We start from the raw sequence: 22,151 nt of genomic DNA on the forward strand, positions 1-22,151 counted from the left end.
TTGCTTGTTGCCTGTCTTTGAATTCTGATTGTGAGAGAAGGCTGACTGCCTGTCTGGAGGCTAAGAAGTCTTCAGGACCTCTTCCTTCCTTTCCCTGGTTTCAGCTCTCTGGGTCTCCCAGAGAGCTGCAGCCACCTCACGGCATACCTCTCCTGAGAAGGTGTTTGGATATGATTTTGCCCACCAGTCTCATCCTGTCCGTTTTATGTTTTGAGAATTTTTCCAAAATTTCTGTTTTTCAGATGGTCCTCTTCTTCTTAAAAAAGAATTTTGTTTTTCAGTGAGGTTATGGATGTATCTCCTTAAATAAATCTTGTCATTTCTAGAATTTGAGCCTATTGGGAAGTAGGCTCATGTGCTTAGTTAGGTGACTGTTTTTTTCTATTTCCTATGGACCACTTTCTTAAAAAAATTTTTTTCTTTAAAGCTAAGAGGTAATTTCTATCAGCGAGTTATTTCTTCATTGAAAGGATGTAAGTTAAATTTTGTTCTTGGAAAATCTTAAAAATACACCAAATTATAGAAAATAGTATTGTGTACCACTGTGTCCTGTCAGTTCAGTTCGGTTGCTCAGTCGTGTCTGACTCTTTGCAACCCCATGGACTGCAGCACGCCAGGCCTCCCTGTCCATCACCAGCTCCCGGAGATTACGCAAACTCACACCCATTGGTGATGCCATCCAACCATCTCATCCTCTGTTGTCCCCTTCTCCTCCCGCCTTCAATCTTTCCCAGCATCAGGGTCTTTTCCAGTGAGTCAGTTCTTCGCATCAGGTGGCCAAAGTAGTGGAGTTCTAGCTTCAGCATCCATCCTTCCAATGAATATTCAGGAGTGATTTCCTCTAGGATTGACTGGTTGGGTCTCCTTGCAGTCCAAGGGACTCTCAAGAGTCTTCTCCAACACCACAGTTCAAAAGCATCAATTCTTCGGCGCTCAGCTTTCTTTATAGTCCAACTCTCACATCCATACGTGACTACTGGAAAAACCATAACTTTGACTAGACTGACCTTTGTTGGCAAAGTATGTCTCTGCTTTTTAATGTGCTGTCTAGGTTGGTCATAGCTTTTCTTCCAAGGAGCAAGCATCTTTTCGTTTCATGGCTGTGACCTTGTCACCCCACTTCAAAAATTACCAGCACTTGGTGGATGCATTTGTCTACACTTTCATCCTCCTCCCCAAGATTATTTTGAAGGCAGTCCCTGCACATGATATATTCTGTAAATACTTCATTATGTGGTGGAAACTCCAACGCGATGCTGGAAAATAGCCTCTCTCCAGAGTCAGTGATTGCCCTGTAGGCTGGGGAGTTCTCATAAAGCTAAAGCCTGTAGGATTCTCCTCATTGCTTTCTTATTCATTTCTGTTAAGGCCGCAATTTTATACAGTGTTCAGTAACGTCTGTTAAGTAAAACGTTAATTTCCATAATCTTCATTATGAAAAGCAGGTTGTATTTTTGGATATGATACGGAATTAGGTGAAACTACAGTTGACTCTCACATTCTGAATATAATCAGTTTCTAAGTCTATATAGCATACTGACTTTCTCTGAAGATACAGGTTAGGAGCCTGTGTCTTCATTTTAAATGGGAAAAATAAAAAATAACAGTGCTTTCCTAGTTCACTGAAAACCCCCAACTAATTTCTCCAGATTATATGCACATACTCTTAAATAGGTTAGACGTTTTCACATTATTGCCCCCCAACAAATAGGACTTTGTAGGATCCTGAGTTTTGTTTTTTCTTTTAATTTATTGTATTGAAGTATACTTGACTTACCATAATGTATTAGTTTCTGCTCTACAGCCCAGCGATCCAGTTATACATACATATACATGTATAAATACACATTCTTTTTCATATTCTTTTATGGTTTATCACAAGATATTGAATATAGTCCTCTGTGCTACACAGCGGGCCTTTTTGTTTATCCATTTTATATATAAAACGGTAATCCCAAAGTTCCAGTCCCTCTGTCCCCCTTGGCAACTACAAGTCTGCTCTCTGTCCCTGTGAGTGTGTTTCTGTAGAAGTAGATAAGTTCATGTGTGTCGTACTTTAGACCCCACATTTACGTGCATGGTATTTGTCTTTCTGACCGACTGCACTTAGTTTGCTGATCTCTAGGTGCATGCATGGTGCTGCAGATGGCATGATTTCATTCTTTTTCATGGCTGAGCAGTATTCCACTGTGTATATGTACCACATCTTCTTTATCCGTTCATCTGTCGATGGAGATTTTTCGATTGTTTCCACGTCTTGGTTATTGTGAATAGCGCTGCTATAAACCTAGGGGTGCATTTTATCTCTTTGAATTGTAGCTTTAGGACCCTGAGTTTTGGAGACCGCCAATTTAAGGTTTCCTCCTTCCTTCTTTTTTTTCCCCTTCCTATTTCCTTCCTTATTTAGAGGGCTCCAGCAGGCAACCAGTGTAATAAAACACTACACAGAAACCCAGAAAATGCAGACTGGGCATATGAAAAGCTACTTTGTTTAGTAGGGTGAAGAGTAAGGTAAAGTGTATTTCATTTGGCTTTTTGCTGTATTAGATGAAATCAGAAATTCACTAGCTTTTGATGATTGAAATGGCAGGCAGTTGTTCAGATAGTTTGCTCTGGCTGTCTTCCTGGACTCCATCTCTTTCTTCACTTGACCCCTGTTCAGACAGTTAACGTAAGTCACGTGTAGCCTTTTCCTCTCTGGTAATTTTTCTCCGCAGTCTGTTTTCTCTGTTTGCACTGCTGCTACTACATGGTCTAGTCAGCATCATGTTACCTGAGTTACTGTCACTGGGACTTGATTGATTTCCCTCTTTCCTTCTGGCTGTTTACTGGCATCTTCTAGCAGAGAAAGTAGTGAGAAAGACCCACTCAGTAGCGAAGGCATGGTGGAGAGGAGAGCTGGCTGCGGTACTGGACTCTGAGTTCTCGGAAAGCCTCATTAATCTTGAGTTCTTGGCTTTTATAAAGATACGATGTTCTTTGTGTTCAGAATGCTGGATTCCCTCTTCAGGCTTGGCACATAGGTCCATCCTTCTCACTTGTCCTTCAGGGGAGACCTCAGGGAACACCGTGTCCCCCCAACCCAGCACTGTCCAGGAGAACTTTCTGTGATGCTGGGAAATGTTCTCTGTTACCCTTACTGTCCCACACACTCGCCATTAGCTAAGCGGCATTTATGCTGTGAGTAGTGAGACTGACAAATTGAATGTTAAATTTTATTCAGTTTTAATTGTAGGCGTTAGGTGCCTCTACTTGTGCCCTCTCAGAGCCCTTTGTGTATTCCTTCCATCCTAACACGTACTGTGTTGTATGCTTTTCCAACATTTTATTATTAAACATGGTGTAAAGTTGAAACAATTTTATTGTGTACAGTCCTGTACCTATCACCTAAATTCTACTATTAATGTAATTACTACACATGTTTTTAATACATATCCATCTGGGCATTTTTCTATCCATTAATCCTTTTGAAAAAATAATTTTCAAAATAATATCTGTGCACATGTCCCTAAATACTTTAACATGTATGTCATTAGCATTTGTTTTTTGCAGGGGTAAAATTTGTATACAATAAAATGTCCGTTTTAAAGTATATACTTGCTGGATTTTGATAACTGCATGTGCTTGTGCAGCCCTCGCCGTCATCAGGGTTGGAGCACTCTCAGCACCCCAGAGACATTTCTTCTGCTCCTTCCCAGTCCTGTCTCCACCCTCTCAAGTGATGGCTGTTCAGATTGTTTTCCCTGCAGTGTCTCCTTAGCACACTGAAAAGCGCAACATCATTTTCATTGTGAAAGAGAAATGCTGTGGCATTTAGTTTCCATGTGCCCCTTCTACACGCATTTGAACTTTAGAACAACAAAAAGAGTCTATTTTCTACCTAACAAGGTGCAGGTCTTCTTGTAAATGAAGAAACGCTCGCCTGTATCCTGGTTAAGGTGTTTTCAACAGTCACTGGGTCCATTACTGACTGTATTAATTACCACTGTCCTGTTCGGTACTTAGTTATATAAAAACTAAATTGTAAAGTTAATTTCAACAGCTTGTAAATAAAAATGGAAACTGGAGAAAATACGATTAGTACAGTCAATTCTCTTTGTTCATGGTAGTTATACTCCATATGTCATTATGAATGTTGAATTAGCAAATATTAAACCACTGCACGTGGGAGAAAATTCGGGCTTAGGATCCTGCAAGGCCTCAGGTCACTACATGTTTGTCAACAGATCAAAATGTAACCTTGTTTGTGTGACTTTCTGTTTAAAAATATCTTGTTTAATATAATTGACTAACATTGAATTCATGGCCAGCAGCGTTATCATTCATGTCTGAGTGAAGCTTATCTGACAAACATGTTTTCTTTTCTTGAAAGTGTTTTGCTTGTACCATATAGCTTGCAGGATCTTATTTCCCCTACTAGGGATTGAACCCACATCCCTGACAGTGGAAGCTCAGAGTCTTAACCATTGGATCACCAGGGAATTCCCCAAACGTATTTTTTTTGAAAGGCCCAGTATGCTCTGTTGTGTTTAGGAACATTAGGAAGTACTATGCTTGGGGGCCAGTTTTAAACAGTGAAATCAGTGAAAAAGAAGGAAAGTAAAAACCATAGAGGACACTTGTTTAAAACATGAGAGCTGACACAGGAAGAAGGAGAATCACCTTGTTTGACTTCAGCCGGAACATGCTCTTCAAGTGTCCCGGTGTGTTACCGTTCTGCACATACACATGTCCTCAAATGACCGCCAGGGGGCCCTGAATATTAGTTTGGAGATTACAAATGAGTTTTAGGGGGTTACAGATAAATTTTAGTGAGTGGGCAAATTCTGAGACACAGTCTGAATTGTGAGGCTTGACTATATACAAATAAACTGCTGCTGCTAAGTCACTTCAGTCGTGTCCGACTCTGTGGGACCCCATAGACGGCAGCCCACTAGGCTCCCCTGTCCCTGGGATTCTCCAGGCAAGAACACTGGAGTGGGGTGCCATTTCCTTCTCCAATGCATGAAAGTGAAAAGCGAAAGTGAAGTCGCTCAGTCGTGCCCGACTCTTAGTGACCCCATGGACTGCAGCCTACCAGGCTCCTCTGTCCATGGGATTTTCCAGGCAAGAGTACTGGAGTGGGGTGCCATTTCCTTTTCCGATACCAATAAACAGATGTGTATAAACAAGCAAAGAGAACATGTGCAAAGCCGCTGCATCGAGTCTGTAATTAGTCATGAGGTCATAGTTGACATATATGGCATCCTTTGTTAACTTCCTGTCCCTTACTTCTCGTGCCTTCTGCTGGAACCTCAGCTCCTCTGGCTTCTTCACCTGATGGTGTAACCAAAACCCTCATTTCTAAAGGGTCTGAGTGCTCAACTGCCCTGTTTTTTGGTTGCTATAGTTTAAAATTAATCTTTAGTGTTGGGCATGGAAGGACTAAGGCCCCAGAGAGTCCCCTAGGGTCCAGGCATACCCCTCTTTGCCACTGTAGCAGCAGAGCCCGCTTCTCCTTGATCAGAAACTTCCTGCAGCTGGGCAGCTCGCTGCCGCTTTATCTCAGCTTCATGCTGCAGGAGGTTTGTATCTTGGAACCAAAACACTCAGCAGCCATTTTAGTGAATTCTAATTCTATAATCCCTTTTGGGGATAGCATTTAAAATAAATATTATTTGCTATTTAAATAAAATATTTAAAAATATTGACCAATTCTGGGTGAAATAGATTAATAAATACATAATGTTCAATGCGTATTACCCAATATAAGGATTTTCCATGTAACTGAGACTTTTAACTGTAAGTACTGAGAAAAGTTTAAGATAATTTTGACAGAAGACTTTTCTCAATATAGTTGTCTTTAAGTTTGGTGGGCTATGTGATTTTTGTCAGAACTACTCAACTTTGCATTGTAGCATGAAAGCAGCATTAAGCAGGTGCAGTGAAGGGGCGTGACTGTGTTCCAGTAGGATTTTATTTACAAAAGCAGTTTGCTGACCTCTATTCTAGAAGGTGGGCACACACCAGTTAATGAGACCAGATACAGTATTATATTCTACTCTTCTTGATCTAAAACCGTTAGAATCCATTCCCATGCATGTTCCATCGGTTTCTGCTAGTTTATCAGCAAAGTCTTGCAATTCTTTTGGTGTATAAACTGTTTTTTCTTTAAGTTTTTATTGGAGTATCATTGCTTTACAATGTTGTTAGTTTCCGCTCTACCTCAGAGTGAATCAGTTACACATATATCCCATCTGTTTTAGATTCCCTTCCCATTTAGGTAATGACAGAGCATTGAGTAGTAAATTGTTTTCTATAGGTCACAGTAATATATGTGCCTGGTGACATCTGGAGTGGTTAGGTGTATCTGAGTGAGCATCGCCTTTCATGGCTTCTGCCCTGAGTGATTTTCCTTGGAATTTTAAGCAGTTGAAGCCGAGGTGCCACTGACGATGGAAGGCAAGCTTCTTCTGTGGGTAAGGCAGGCTCAGAAGGTCTGGGAGGTTGAGTTGGTCCGTTTCATGTAGGTTACAACCAGATGTCTCCATTTTAAGTTTGAGGGTCCCATTCTTTATTAATATGTTCTAAATACCTTAGGAGAGACTTGGAGAGGCTTTGAATTCAACTTTTGTTTTAATTCAGCGATCCTGAAAATTAAATTTTCTGTTTAATTTCCAGCTAAATCATCGCTATGGCTACAAAACATTAAGAGTTTGTTTTAGGGGCTACCGTGGAATCTCTCAGCTAGGAGTTAGCCCTGAGCTTTTCTTTCCTCTTTAGGTACTGCAGTGTGCTCCGAGGAATCCATCCCACAGTCCTTATTCTCATCATTACTGCCATTATGGTCAAGTGCAGCAGCCACTTGGGTTTCCCAGCCGTGTGTCTCAGTTTGCAGCATGTCAACGGCAAATGATATCTTCATTAATTGATTCTATACCTGCTATAAATTACTAACTCATTTCTCATTGACACAGAATTCAGCAACAGCGCTCAAGCTCAAGGGCATGACCAAACCATTCCTTAAATCCCATTTTTGTGGCTCTGTGTTTTGGAATCACTCCCAATACCAATTGTGTATGAAAGTCTGGTTCTCTTCAGGAGACAGAAACCTCATGGTTATTTTAAAAGAGGAAGTTTAATGTAAAGAACTGTTACGATAGGAGGGTGACTGTAATGGTCAAAGGAACTCTGTGGGATAGATAGTCCAGAACCGAGAGGCAGTCCCCCAGGGAAGGGCCAGCCTGGAGGGGGTCCCCTCCCCAAGGCTGGGGTTCAGATCTCATTGGAGACAGTGCAGTTGCAGCCCATTTGTTGATAGAAAGGTTTGCTGAGTTGCCGGGGCTAGAGCTGGTCCACAGCAGCTGGGGAAGCAAGAAGCCACCTTCTCAGGTGTGTGGTGTCCTCGTGGGAGGTGGTGTGTGACCGAGGCTCCAGGTGGCCTAGGGACTGGACCCTGGATTCGTGGCTAGGACAGGGCCCCTCTGGAGGTGGGCCCCCTGCACACGCCGCGGCAGGGGCCAGAAGAAAGGAACCAGGAGGGGAGCTTCCCGCAGTGCCCCTTCAGCGCCCTTTCCTGTCAAAGCCCAGCATTGTGCTCAATGTAAAGAAAAATGCTTACCCACCCCAGTCCGTTATTACAGTCCGTACTGGAGCATGGATGTGGAGCTGAGAGGCGGCACGTCGGTTGATTATTGGCCTGTCGGTCAGATGATGCTGTTCTACTCCCAGCTCCTCACTAGGTCCACATTTTGCTCAGAGTGAAACCAAAGCTGAAAACAGTCAGGCCCCTCTACTACTCTGACCTCATCTCATTTGTCATCTCCCTCGTTGGCTCTGTGGTGGTCATCCAGACCTCCCTGCTGTTTCTGGAACATGCCTGGTAGGCGCCTCACCCCAGGGCCTTCGCACTTGGTGGTCGTCCTTCTTGGCAAACTCTTTTCTTAGATACCTGCATGGTGAGTCCTTGACCACCTTGTTTAATACTGAAAGCCCCACTGCTCCTGAGCCCCCACCCAGGCAGCTCTCCTTTTCACCTCCCGTACTTATGTCTGACTCCTGCTGCTGTAATGTCAGGTGCCACGAGTGACTGAGGTTTTTGTTTCGCTCACTTATCCCAAATACGTAGCACAGTGCCTGGTGCCCTGTAGTTGCTCAATAAGTTCTTGATTATTATGCTACTGCTAAGTCACTTCAGTCATGTCCGACTCTGTGCGACCTCATAGACGGCAGCCCACCGGTTCCGCTGTCCCTGGGATTGTCCAGGCAACAACACTGGAGTGGGTTGCCATTTCCTTCTCCAATGCATGAAAGTCAAAAGTGAAAGTGAAGTCATTCAGTCGTATCCGACTCTTAGCGACCCCATGGACTGCAGCCCACCAGGCTCCTCTGTCCATGGGATTTTCCAGGCAAGAGTACTGGAGTGGGGTGCCAGTGCCTTCTCCGCTGGATTATTATAGTGAATTCTATTTTTTTGTTTGTTTTATTTTTATTTTTTTTAGTATAAATTTATTTATTTTAATTGGAGGTTAATTACTTTACAATATTGTATTGGTTTTGCCATACATCAACATGAATCCGCCACAGGTGTACACGTGTTCCGCATCCTGAACCCCCCTCCCTTCTCCCTCCCCGTACCATCCCTCTGGGTCATCCCATTGCACCACCAAGCATCCAGTATCATGCATCGAGCCTGGACTGGCCATTCGTTTCATATATGATGTTATACATGTTTCAATGCCATTCTCCCAATCATCCCACCCTCTCCCTCTCCCACAGAGTCCAAAAGACTGTTCTATACATCTGTGAATTCTAATATTCATTAAAGTGAGATTCTAGTTAAAGCAGTTCTGATTTTGTTGTTGTTGACCAAGAAAGTTTAAGTATTTTTGCTAGTTACTGTGTTACCCAATTTTCCTTGTATTTTGTAGAGTAGGTATGTTCTTTGGACTGATGAGGTTATTAATATGGATATATTTTCGGGTGGCTTATACACTGTAAAATGAAGCCCTGTACTTGATTGTTGCTTTCTTTAGCTCACTTCAGCTTCTGTGACTTTTTTCATCTGGGTAGATGACTGAAGCAGACAACTATATTTTTAACATTGTATTGGTGAGAGTTCACTTGTGGTTCATGGAAAGTTAATTTGTTATTTTTTTGTTTGACTTTAGGTGCTGAATGTGGAGTAAATGCAGATGTTGAGAAGCATCTGGAATTGGGCAAGAAGCTGCTCGCAGCCGGACAGCTCGCGGATGCGTTATCTCAGTTTCACGCTGCAGTAGGTTTGTATCTCGGCGTCCAAACACGCAGTGGCCGTCTTGGTGAATTCTGATTTGTAGCGCTTTTTTGGGATTACGTTTAAAATAAATAGTATTTATGGTTTAAGTAAAGTATTTTAAAATGTTTACAGGATTCTGGGTGAAATAGATTAATAAAGTAAATACACAACACTTGAGTACATATGGGTCTAACATGAGAAAATTTTCAATGTAATCGAGACTCAATAGTCATCTCTAGATAGCCTCAGGGGATTGCTTCCAGGACCCCCTTGGATGCCAAGATCTGTGGATACTCAAGTCCCTCATATAAAAGGAATGTAGTATTTGGATGTAACCTACACACATCCTCCTGTATACTTTGAATCATCCCTAGGTTACTTATAATACATAATATAGTACAAGTACTATGTAAATGTAATGCAGATGCTCTGTAAATAGCTCTGAGAAAATTTTTTCCCAAGTATTTATATCCGTGGTTGTGGAACCTGCAGGTATGGAGGTACTGTATATATTTTTCTGCCTTCTCAAACAGATTTCATTGAATACAGTTTAATTTTCTTGATGATTTGAGAGCAACAATGTAATAGTTACTTGGAGGTCTTTGGGGGAATCCTGCACTTCATTGCCTGTTCATTGTTGGTTAGACTCCCTCTGCCCCTTAATCTGTTACTTTTTACTGCTTGCTTGTATCTGCCCATAGCATCAACTGTCTTTGTAGTGTTTAATCTTACAGGACTATGAGAGATGAGATGACCAGAATAAATGTTAATAGGGTGTGAATGAGGTCTTAAAGGTTTTCTTATGAGTCACTATATAAGCTTTTTGACATTGATACTCTTCATTCCTTTTTAATTTACTTATATAGTCTCACCTTTATTTGGGGTGGTTAAGAGTGACAAGTCAACCCGCAGAGTAAGGAGTGAAACATTTTTAATCAGATACAGTTCTGCTCACTAAAAGAATTACTCTATTATAATTTACTATATCAACAAAAAGTAGGTTTTGGCTTGGTGATGTTTTTCTTCATGCTTTTTAGATTTTTATTACTGATGTTACTAACTGTCTGGAATAATAGGAAACCCAGATTTTAATCATAGCTTTGCCACTTGATAATTCTGTGACGTTGGTCAAGTTATGTAAGAAAATGTAGGCTTAAATAAGAAGTTACCTGCATGTTCCCAGCAGTTTTTACCCTGCCACTCAAAAAAGTGCATTCTGTGAAGATTAGATGAGAGAACTGTGTATAAAGATTTCTTTGAAAATAGGGGACAATCACATGTGTAAGGAATATAGAAATACTGTGTCTTTGAAAATTAAGACGTTTCTAAAAACAGAGTTAGTGTGTTAATAGGGTTTTTTTAACTATGTGCACTTTTGATGATGAGCTGGCCTTGGAAAGTCACAGTTTGTTGGCATGACCGTCTGTACTAGTTAAGTTTTCGTTAGAGGCCTGTGCTGTGTGGCTGGGTGTCCCAAGCCCACAGTTTTCCGTGATTTGAGTTGTCTTCATTGCTGCAGCATGGCAGTTATTGCCTTCGATAATGCAAGTCTTAAAAAATATTCTTTCTTGCTACTGCGAGGATAGTTGCAGAAACATGTACGTCTGCCGGGGTCCAGCCCCAGTGGATTCAGGGAATTTGAAGGGGAGGCAGCATTGGCGATGAGGAAACAACAGCTTATTTAAATGTTAATTAAAGATATAAAGAGTGGTTAAATAAGGATAGCTCAGTGAGGAAATTCAGCGGAGAAAAGAGGCTGAATAATTCAGCCAGAAGGTGAGAGAAAGAACGACATGGGGAGACCAAGCTTCGGTGAACAAGGCCCGCACTTTATTTTCCAAAGTAGTTTTTATACCTTAAATTATGCATAGAGGATAATGGGGGAAGGAGTAGAGTCATGCAATAAGCCAGGCTTTCTTCCTGCAAACTTATCATATGCAAAAGTTTAGGTGATTTGCATCATCTTCTGGCCCGGAGGCTTGTTAACATTTTAAGACCCTTTCTTCAGAAAACTTATTTTTCTCTAAAGGTGATTAGTCAGGCGCCATCCTCCAAAAGCATTAGATAAAGTTGCATTCCTACAGGGCAAAGGTGTGGTGGGCTATAACAAGAAAAAGAATTAACTCAAGGGTCCAAGGTTACAAACATTAAAGCTACTACTTACACCATTTATATTAATCAATACACTGCCAGGGACACAGCAGGTAAGGGATATGGAAACTTAGCAGCAAACATTGGCCCAACAAGTGAAAAACCCTTCACCAATACAATTTCTAATCAATTTTTTAACTGCTCAAAGGAATCTGTATTTAGACACTTTAGAACATCTCGTGCCTCTCACAGTTGGGAGGCTCTGAACAATCACCTGTGGCCGGAAAAACCTATTCAGGCAGGCTAGAGGACTTCCAAAGGAGTTTGTAGGTTGAAACACTATCACACCCAGGAACTTTATTAACTGGAGCTGTAAGTTCACTCTTTTTCAGAGAGAGGTAGTGGGGGACAGCCCCCCGTACTGTCAGAGGTGTAGGTGAGAGCACAAAGCAGAAAATAGGCAGACTCTGGTGTTGGGGGTAGATGCGCAAGAATTTCCAGGGGGACTCCTGAGGCTCGATCCCGCCTTTTCGTATGCCGAGCCTCCTTCCTCATGACCTTTGCCACGGGCGGAGCTCCTCACGCCGGCTCCCCGCAGATGTCTACTTAGTTTGTACTTTATTATTTGCTTTCATTAATCTCACAAATTAATAGGAACATTAAGGGCCATGGCATATTGTTAACGTCGTTTAAAATGACTGCCTATTTTTCTTTAGCTTCACTACCATACAAGAATTCCACAGATACCAATAATACCCAATAGAATGTTTATTGTCTACACTGAAAGACATAAATTAGTAACGCTAAAACATGGTAATTTATTTGTGAAATTCAGAAAAGGGATAGGGTGAGACACTGCTAATGCATTCAGAATTTGAATAGTAATGTCATTCTCTTCATGGTAATTTGGCAAGTAGCAGTGATTCTCAAATGGTACACTTCCTAGAATTTGAGGAAGACCTGTATGTTTTGAGACAATCATCATTTTAATTTATATAAAACACTGATGTTTTATAATTAACCGTAGAAAATAGACTTTAAATTATAGTCGATGGGAATATATAGTAGATTGGGATGGGGTGATGTGGTATCATGGCCTGTTGAATCTTTGTAAGAGGTGTTTGTTTATGAGAAAAGAGCTGTAGGTCTTCTATTTCAGTTATCTTATTTACAAAACATCAAATTTAGTGTGGCCATGCTCACTGCTTCAGATAACCAGTGACTTAGTGAGAGCCTCTTGCGAACAGTGAGTTAGTCCAGGTCTCCTGACCTTTAGACAGCAGGTTGTGCAGTTACTGTAGTTACTGTTGTAGATCAAAGAGCTGTCCTACTGTAAAAGGTACAATTTGTGTGTGTGTGTGTGTGGTAAAATATCACCCATAATTTTAGTTCAGTTTAGTCACTCAGTTGTGTCTGACTCTTTGTGACCACATGGACTGCAGGACGCCACGCTTCCCTGTCCATCACCAACTTCCGGAGCTTACTCAAAATCATGTCTATTGAGTCGGTGCTGCCATCCAGCCACCTCATCCTCTGTTGTCCCCTTGTCCTCCCACCTCCAATCTTTCCCAGCCTCAGGGTCTTTTCAGATGAGTCAGTTCTTCGCATGAGGTGGCCAAAGTACTGGAGTTTCAGCTTCAGCATCAGTCCTTCCAGTGAACACCAAGGACTAATCTCCTTTAGGATGGACTGGTTGGATCTCTTTGCAGTCCAAGGGACTCTCTCAAGAGTCTTCTCCAACACCACAGTTCAAAAGCATCAATTCGTCGGTGCTCAGCTTTCTTTATAGTCCAACTCTCACATCCATACATGACCACTGGAAAAACCATAGCCTTGACTAGCCAGACCTTTGTTGGCAAAGTAATGTCTCTGTTTTTTAAAATACTGTCTAGGTTGGCCATAGCTTTTCTTCCAAGTAGCAAGTGTTTTTTAATTTCATGGCTGCAGTCATCATCTGCAATGATTTTGGAGAAAATAAAGTCTGTCACTATTTGCATTGTTTCCCCATCTATTTGCCATGAAGTGATGGGACCGGATGCCATGGTCTTAGTTTTCTGAATGCTGAGTTTTAAGCCAACTTTTTTACTCTCCTTTTTCACTTTGGTCAAGAGGCACTTTAGTTCCTCTTCACTTTCTGCCATAACGGTGGTGTCATCTGCATATCTGAGGTTATTGATATTTCTCCCAGCAATCTTGATTCCAGCTTGTGCTTTATTCAGCCCAGCGTTTCTCATGATGTACTCTGTATGTAAATTAAAGAAGCAGGGTGACAATATACAGCCTTAACATACTCCTTTCCCGATTTGGAACCAGTCTGTTGTTCCATGTCCAGTTGTAACTGTTGCTTCTTGACCTGCATACAAATTTCTCAGGAGGCAGGTCAGATGGTCTGGTATTCCCATCTCTTTCAGAATTTTCCACAGTTTATTGTGATCCACACAGTCAAAGGCTTTGGCATAGTCAATAAAGCAGAAGTAGATGTTTTTCTGGAACACTCTTGCTTTTTCAAAGATCCAACAGATGTTGGCAATTTGATCTCTGGTACCTCTGCCTTTTCTAAGTCCAGCTTGAACATCTGAAAGTTCATGGTTCACATACTGTTGAAGCCTGGCTTGGAGAATTTTAAGCATTACTTTACTAGCGTGTGAGATGAGTACAATTGTGCAGTAGTTTGAGCAGTCTTTGGCATTGCCTTTCTTTGAGATTGGAATGAAAACTGACCTTTCCAGTCCTGTGGCCACTGCTGAGTTTTCTAAATTTGCTGACATACTGAGTGCAGCACCTTCATAGCTTCATCTTTTAGGATTTGAAATAGCTCAAATGGAATTCTATCACCTCCACTAGCTTTGTTTGTAGTGATGCTTCCTAAGGCCCACTTGATTTCAAATTCCAGGATGTCTGGCTCTAGGTGAGTGATCACACCATCATGGTTATCTGAGTCATGAAGATCTTTTTTATATAGTTCTTCTGTGTATTCTTGCCACCTCTTCTTGATATCTTCTGCTTCTGTTAGGTCCCTACCATTTCTGTCCTTTATTGAGCCCATCTTTGCATGAAATGTTCCCTAGTCTCTGATTTTCTTGAAGAGATCTCTGGTCTTTCCCATTCTATTGTTTTCCTCTATTTCTTTGCACTGATCACTGAAGAAGGCTTTCTTATCTCTCCTTGCTATTCTTTGGAAGTCTGCATTCAAATGAGTATATCTTTCCTTTTCTCCTTTGCCTTTTGCTTCTCTTCATTTCACAGCTATTTGTAAGGCCTCCTCAGACAACCATTTTGTCTTTTTGCATTTCTTTTTCTTGGGCATGGTCTTGATCACTGCCTCCTGTACAGTATCACAAATCTCTGTCCATAGTTCTAAAATATCACCCATAATTTAGTACATTGCTTTAAACTGACTATATAAAAAATTCATTAAATGTTTATGCTTCCACACTTCTAAATTTCATAATGTACTTTATCTTTTTAACTTTTCCTGTGATTAGAAATTGATGTTAGAGTTTGTAATGTAATTTGGGTAGTGGCATCAGGTGTATTAAGGCATCACTTTTTATTATAATGTTATAGCTGACAGTATTTATGGTTGTGGCATCCTTCTCTCATTTTCATTTTTGAAAAATTACGTGGTTTACATTTTGAAAATTACTTATGCATGGTGTATTTTGTAAATGCATTTTTACACGGAAAAATGTTTATGTATTAAAACTCAGTAGCATCACAGATAACTATAGTACAGATCTGTCTGTGATGTGGTTTTTGCATCTGGCATATAGATATTTTTTGGCAGGAGTTTTAAGATTTGGAACTGTTTGGGTTGGAAACTGTGATTTAAGAAGAGTGTTGGTGTCACTTTTTAAATAGTCTTCTGAAACAGTTGCATCTATTTCACTTTTTTTTTTTTTTAATATTTATTTATTGATTTGGCTGCATCAGGTCTCAGCTGGGGACACATGGGGTCTTCATTGGGCCCTCAGGCTTAGTTGCTCTGTGACATATGGGATCTTAGTTCCCCGATGAGGGGTCAGACCCACATCCCCTGCACTGCAAGGCCGATTCTTAACCACTGGACCACCAGGGAAGTTTCGCCTCTGTTTCAGTTTTATGGAGTAGTCAGACACAGGTTTTGTTTCGAGATTTTATCCTTAAGAAAGCGCAGTGTGGGTTTCCTGCAGTGAGGATGCCCTGCCTCTCATCTCTGCAGCGTGGTCTTAACGTGGACAGTGACACTAGGGGCTGAAGCATTTCTTTGGTAGACCCTGCAGAATGTCTTAGGTATATCTGGTATGAATGAATGTCTAAAGTGGTGGATTAAATGGTGGACACGAATGAAATGATAGATTTCTTCAATTGCTTCGTAGGAAAACCAGTATCACACTTAACATAATTTTGCTAAATCCATAGCTGTATTCATTTGGTACTTAAACATATTGTGGTGCTTTCTCATTGAATTTAAACTCCACTTGTGAAAAGGGGATGAACATTACTCTTCACATTTACACAAAAGAGAGCAAAGAGTATTCTAGTGACTTGCCGAAGGTCACATTCCAGTGCAGAAGATTGTAAACTTCTTAAGGATAGGTATTATCTTACTGTTGTTATTATTATTACTATTTTAGTCTCTGGTGGTGCTGAATAAAAGTTTGAATGAATGAAGGGATAGAGTTGGGTTAGCTGAGAGCAAGAATGAAAAGGTTTTTTAAAAAATTAATTACTTTGTTTTAATTGGAGGCTAATTACTTTATAATATTGTGGTGGTTTTTGCCATCCATTGACATGAATCAGCCACGGGTATACATGTGTCCCCCATCCCGAACCCCCCTCGCACCTCCCTCCCCACCCCATCCCTCTGGGTCGTCCCAGTGCACCGGCTTTGAGTGCCCTGTTTCATGTGTCGAACTTGGACTGGTGATCTATTTCACACATGGTAGTATACACATTTCACTGCTAGGGAATGAAAAGTTTTTGTACCTCCACAAGGGTGGTGTTGTTTCTGCCTCCCGCTGCCCCCATTTACAGCGTCATTTGTAATTGGCTTTCTGATGTTTTTCTCCAGGTAGTAGTTGTATTTTTCTTTATTAGAGCTAATTTTCTCATATTCGAATTGTTTGACAGTTTTAGGATTAGACTTTCATTTCTCATATTCAAATTTTGAATAAACTAGTAAAACACTTGACATGTTTTCGAATGAAGTCTAATACTTCCATATGTAGGCTTGCATATAATTTAAATAATGAACTGTATTGTATTTGGATGGATAATAGGGCAAGTTATTATTTTCAATGTTATCAAATCTTATAATGTGAGAAACTAAGCATGTTTCTTAAACCAGTTCTTGTTCAGCTGCTCCGTCATGTATAATGATATAGAAATGGGCACGGGTTCTGGGAACTGGTAGTATTTAAGATGAAGAACCAGGAGAGGCTGCTTCGATTTGCCATTTAAGTGACCCTGTGTCACTGAGCACATCAAATCTTGATTCCTAGGTTGAGCCACTGACATTTGATTCCTTATTTTTAATAGGTTCAGTGTTATAAATTGGGCTTCCAATCCCATTTCATATCTTAAAATACCTAAAAACTGAATAGTAAAGTAAGGGAAAGTGAATGCCCCCCAAAATTTTTATATAGACTTTTTATTTGGGGATTTCAAATACTTAATAAAAAGCTTTTTTACCCATAATCTTCTCTGAAGGTTTTTCTGCATAAAAACATTTGACCATGTTTTTCCCTGGCTGCCTCATTGTTTCACTTTTTTGTTGTAGTAAAATATACAAATCAGAATTCACCATTTTAACCATTTTTAAGCATGTGATTCAGTGGCATGAGGTGCATTGGCATTGTGGTGCAGCCATCACCACCGTCCATATCCAGAACTTGTTCATGATGTCAGAGTGAAGCTCTGTGCCCATTATGCAGCTGTTTCCATTTCTGATCCCCCTCTCTTCTCAGACCTGGGCGGCCACCACTCTAATGTCTGTCTTTAAACATTTGACCACTCTCGGTGCCTCACAGAAGTGGAAACGTACACTATTTGTCTTTTGTGTCTGGCTTATTCCACTTAGGATAGTGTCTTCAGGGTTCATTCATATTGTAGTGTTCGTCAGAATTCGATTCCTTTTTGAAGGCCGAATCATACTCCGTTGTCTGTATATGCCACGTTTTATTTGTCCACTCACCCGCCCGTGGGCGTTTAGCTTGTTTCCACCATTGGGCTGTTGTGAATAATGCTGCTCTGGATGTGGGTAGACAGTTACCAGCTTTCAATTCCTCTTCTTCAGGGTTGTACCTAATAGTTTGTGCCGCTTGGTCCCCTACCTGTGTATTGCCCCTCCCGTCTTCCCTCTTCCTGCTGGTAACCGTTAGCTTGTTCTTTGTATCTGTGAGTCCAGTTAGAACTAGTTCGTTGTATTTTTTAAGATTCCATATATCAGTGATATTACACAGTATTTGTCTTTCTCTATCTGACTTAGTTCACTTAGCCTAATGCCCTCCCAGCCCATTCATGTTGCTGCAAATGGCAAGATTTCATTGTTTTTTACACCACATCTTCTGTATCCATCATCTGTTCATGGACACTTAGATTGTTTCCACGTCTTGGCAATCAGCTTTCATTTCTTTTGAATAGGTACACCTAGAATGGAATCGTTGGTTCACATGGTAATTCTGTGCTTAGTTTTGGAGGCCCCTCTATGCTGCTGTTCACAGTGGCTGCACCATTTCACATTCCCTCCTGCAGTGCACAAGGGCTCCCCTCTCCACATCCTCGCCCATACCTTCCACCTTTCTTTCCTTCCTCCCTTTTTCCCTCCCTCCTTCCCTCCCTTCTTCTCTTTCTTTCTCCTCCTCTTCTTTCCCTTTCCCTTCCTTTCCTTTTTCTTTTCTGGCTGCTTGCCTTCTTTCAGATACTGACTCTCACCTTGCTCTCTGGTCTCACTCTCCTGTCCATTCTCCATCCTGTGGTCCATACCCTTATTTCTTCACTGTCATTTTAGCTGGAGTTTGGGAAAGAGCAGGGATTGCACATTCAGTGTATCATTGTAACTGGGTCTATACTATTCTAAATGTGAATAAGTGTAGAATCTATATTCTCAGTCAGTATTTCATTTAAGAAAATTTCAACAAAGACAAACATAATTGCATATTTATAAAAGTTGAGTTGAATATAGTTAATATTCTAGATCAGAAGTTGGCAAACTTTTCCCCTAAGGGGCCAGATAATAAATATTTTCGGCTTTGCAGCTATATAGTGTCTATATTTTTCTGTTTTTTGGACAGCTCTTTAAAAGTGTAAAAAATATTCTTAACTTAGTCTGAGGCTTGTTTTTGGCTCAGAGGCTACAGTTTGCTGAACCCCTGTTCTAGATTTATTTGCAGTGATCTTATTAGGTAAAATGACCCAGTATTGATGAAGAAGTTCTTTCCTTAATGTTTTTCTTAATAGAAGTGCAAGCTTTAATACTGTTAAGGTGATTTGGGTTTTTTGAATAAAGTACTGCAAGTTAATATTTATTATTTTAATTTTCAGATGGTGACCCTGATAACTATATTGCTTACTATCGGAGAGCTACTGTCTTTTTAGCTATGGGCAAATCAAAAGCAGCACTTCCTGATTTAACTAAAGTGATTGAATTGAAGATGGATTTCACTGCAGTAAGTGCACCTAAACTTTCTTAAAAGGAAAACTTAAGGAAACTTGGAAGAGGTAATTTGTTTCTTAAGGTGAAAGTTGGCGTGCTAGGCATAGCTGGAGGGTGTAGAAAGCCACTGGGATGTGGTGGACTGGGCAACAAGAGAGATTCAGTCCTCGGAACACAGTGTGTGAAGGAGGCACAGTGGAGTGGGACATTAGGTGATTTTCAGGAGCATTGCAGGCAGATTCTTTACCATCTGAGCTACCAGGAAAGGCCGGGAATACTGGAGTGGGTAGCCTATCCCTTCTCCAGGGGATCTTGTCAATCCAGGAGTTGAACAGGGATCCCTGCGTTGCAGGCAGATTCTTTACCAGCTGAGCCACCAGAGAAGCCTGGAAGTGTGGCAGTGATGTCAGCTCTGTGGTTTGGAAAGGTATCTGGGTGGAGGATGGGTGCAGGCTGAGAAATGAGCTGATTGAGAAGCTGTTGAATTAAGAGGCTGTCAGGTGACTGACGGCAGTTTCAATTAAGGCCGTAGTGGGAAGACTAAAGTTTTAAAGAGGGAGCAACGCAATTAAATAGTGGTCTGTGATGAGAATACAGTGTGAATTAGACAGAGTCCTGCTCTGAACCAACACTCAAGCTTCAGAAGTGGAGGAATTTATGGTCTAATAGGATATCTTGACAGTTGGCAGGTCACTGTAATGGCTTAAAATAATAGGATCCAATTATATTGTCTCACAATTAATTTGGCAGTTCATTTATTTGTGTGTTTGTGTCCTGCTGTAATCCAGAAAGGATTTGAGATGACTGATTAGATGTGGGTGAATGTTTGGCTTGAAATAATTGTATTATTTTAAGATGGAGTTCACAAGTGTCAAATTTTATTACTTTACCCAACTAAACATAACTGTCCACAAAGGTTAAGTAGCTCATTTTCCTAGTATTATAGTATTTATTAGCCAGTTGAAGTGGCTTTAATTTTGCTTTTTATGTGTGTTGATGCATTTAACAAAGGATTAGGGAAATTTTTATGTACTGTGAAAGTAATATATGTCTTAGTCAAATATTGGTGTGGTTTCTGTCTTATGGTAGACATTCATCATCTGAGAGTTGGTATTCTTGGAAGAGATGGGACTGTGCACATCAGAAGAGGAATATCAGAGTTGACTGATGGATGTTAAAGAGGCATTGTTATTCTGGTTATAGTGGAGTAAATGTGTGCAATTAAGAGTTAATAAAAAAACAAAAACTATGTCCAAAGCTTTGATTGGTAAAGTCCCAAGTTAAACAAGTTTTATTAGAATTGCAAAAAGTTATTATGATGGCTTAAAGTACTTTTTAAGTGAGATATAACTCACATATCATCAAATTTACCCTTTTTTAAAGTGTGTAATTTGGCAGCTTTTATTGTAGTATATTCACAAGGTTCTGCAAACATCACTGTTATCTAGCTCCAGAACATTTTTATTAGCCCCAAGGAAGCCCTATTCCCATTAGCTGTCACCTCCCACTTCTGTCCTAGCCCTTGGCAACCACTTCTCTCTGTCTCTATGGATTTGTCTGTCTTGGATATTTCATATGAACAGAATCATACAATGCACCGCCTTTTGTGTCTGACTTCTTTCACTTAGTGTAATGTTTTCAAGGTTCATCAACATTGTAGCATCTGTCAGTACTTCATATCTTTTTATGCCTGAATAATATTCTATTGTATGGACATATCATATTTGCTTCTTAATTAGTTGATGGGAATTTGGCTTGTTCTACTTTCTGGCTGTTGCTCTGAGCATTCATGTCCAAGATTTTATTTATTTGATATAATAAAAAAATATTTTTAAGGAAGCTGACTCTAACAAAATTTATAAATAGTCATTGGTTCTAGGAATTATTCTCAGAGGGCCAAGTGATGTGGGTATAAGAAAAATTAGTATTTCATTAGCCTATTTAGTTTTATTCTTTGGGTTTGAAGAAAATTTAGTATACTCAGTATATTTTTTTTTCTTTTTTAGGCAAGATTACAGAGAGGTCACTTATTACTCAAACAAGGAAAACTTGATGAAGCAGAAGATGATTTTAAAAAAGTGGTAAGTTCAGTTTTTATGTGGCTTTGCTAAGATTTATTTTGAGTGAACATACTGAACTTATTTTTTTTTATATATTAAGACATTTTAATAGTTTTATACCCGAGAGGGAAAATTGTTTGGTTTGTTTATGTAAGAATCATAGTTCCTAAATTAATATTTAGTGGCTGACATCAAAGAATCACTTTAACAGATGGAAGGTAAAGTGTATGGAACAGATAAATAATCCTCACTCAGTTTATACAGCTCATGTTCTGCTTTGTCCTCCATGAGATCTAGAGATGTCAGCTGAGCTATTCTGAAAGTTGCCTGAGTGACCCAGGAAACCCTTTATCTGATTTGAAAGGGACAGTGAAACAGATTTGCAACAGGAAATTTTGTAACCAGCCACTTAGCTACTTTACAAAATGTAAATCATTTTGGATTTGTTGAGGAGATGTTACAGGTTACATGGAATTGAAGGGATTATACCCTGAAAAAGGATTTGAAGAGACACAGCTAGCTGGTGTCTTTATACCTTCAGGGGGCTTGTTTTAAGACCCACTTGTTTTGTTCCACATGGATTTGATTCTGGAGTGTTCATATATACACATATGTGTGTGTGTGTGTATGTCTTTCATTGTTCATTATTTGCATTTTTATAGTTTATCAAAATGCTTAATTACTATGATGATAACCACTATGAAAATAAAAGTAAAACTTCCGTTTGCCTAACCTTTGTCACAATACTCAGTCACATGCAGACAAATCCAGAACACATTAGATATTAATTGTATTGAATCAGAAGCTGACACTCTTGGTCTTAATAAAATTCAATGTCGTTTTCAGCATTTTGCCATCATTTATCTTTTGTGCTGTATTGACTCCTCAATCCAAAACCCTGTGGTACACTGTTCAGCATCGCACACCGATGAGGTCTGCCTGGAGGGCACCTGACACATTGCCATTTTGCCCCCGTCTTTCACTGAAACACGTTAGCTGATCGGCAGCTCTGTCCAGAAGGCCCTGTGCCTTCAGAGGAGGCTCCAGGCCTGCAAGGTAGTCAGCATGCCCGTGGGACAGATGCTCCGGGTCAGACAGTCTTTAGCAA

At 40.3% G+C, this 22,151-nt stretch overlaps 1 protein-coding gene across 1 annotated transcript in view; it reads left to right on the forward strand.

The window, feature by feature from the left end:
• Positions 1-22,151, forward strand: part of DNAJC3 (DnaJ heat shock protein family (Hsp40) member C3) — a 67,211-nt gene that overhangs the window by 13,083 nt on the left and 31,977 nt on the right. The window contains exons 2-4 of the mRNA XM_061435232.1: positions 9,150-9,260; positions 18,872-18,996; positions 20,990-21,064. Of these exons, the coding sequence (XP_061291216.1) occupies positions 9,150-9,260; positions 18,872-18,996; positions 20,990-21,064 (311 nt within the window). The remainder of the gene's footprint in view (positions 1-9,149; positions 9,261-18,871; positions 18,997-20,989; positions 21,065-22,151) is intronic.

Source organism: Bos javanicus, chromosome 12 (assembly GCF_032452875.1).
Source record: "Bos javanicus breed banteng chromosome 12, ARS-OSU_banteng_1.0, whole genome shotgun sequence".
Taxonomy (NCBI): Eukaryota; Metazoa; Chordata; class Mammalia; order Artiodactyla; family Bovidae; genus Bos; species Bos javanicus.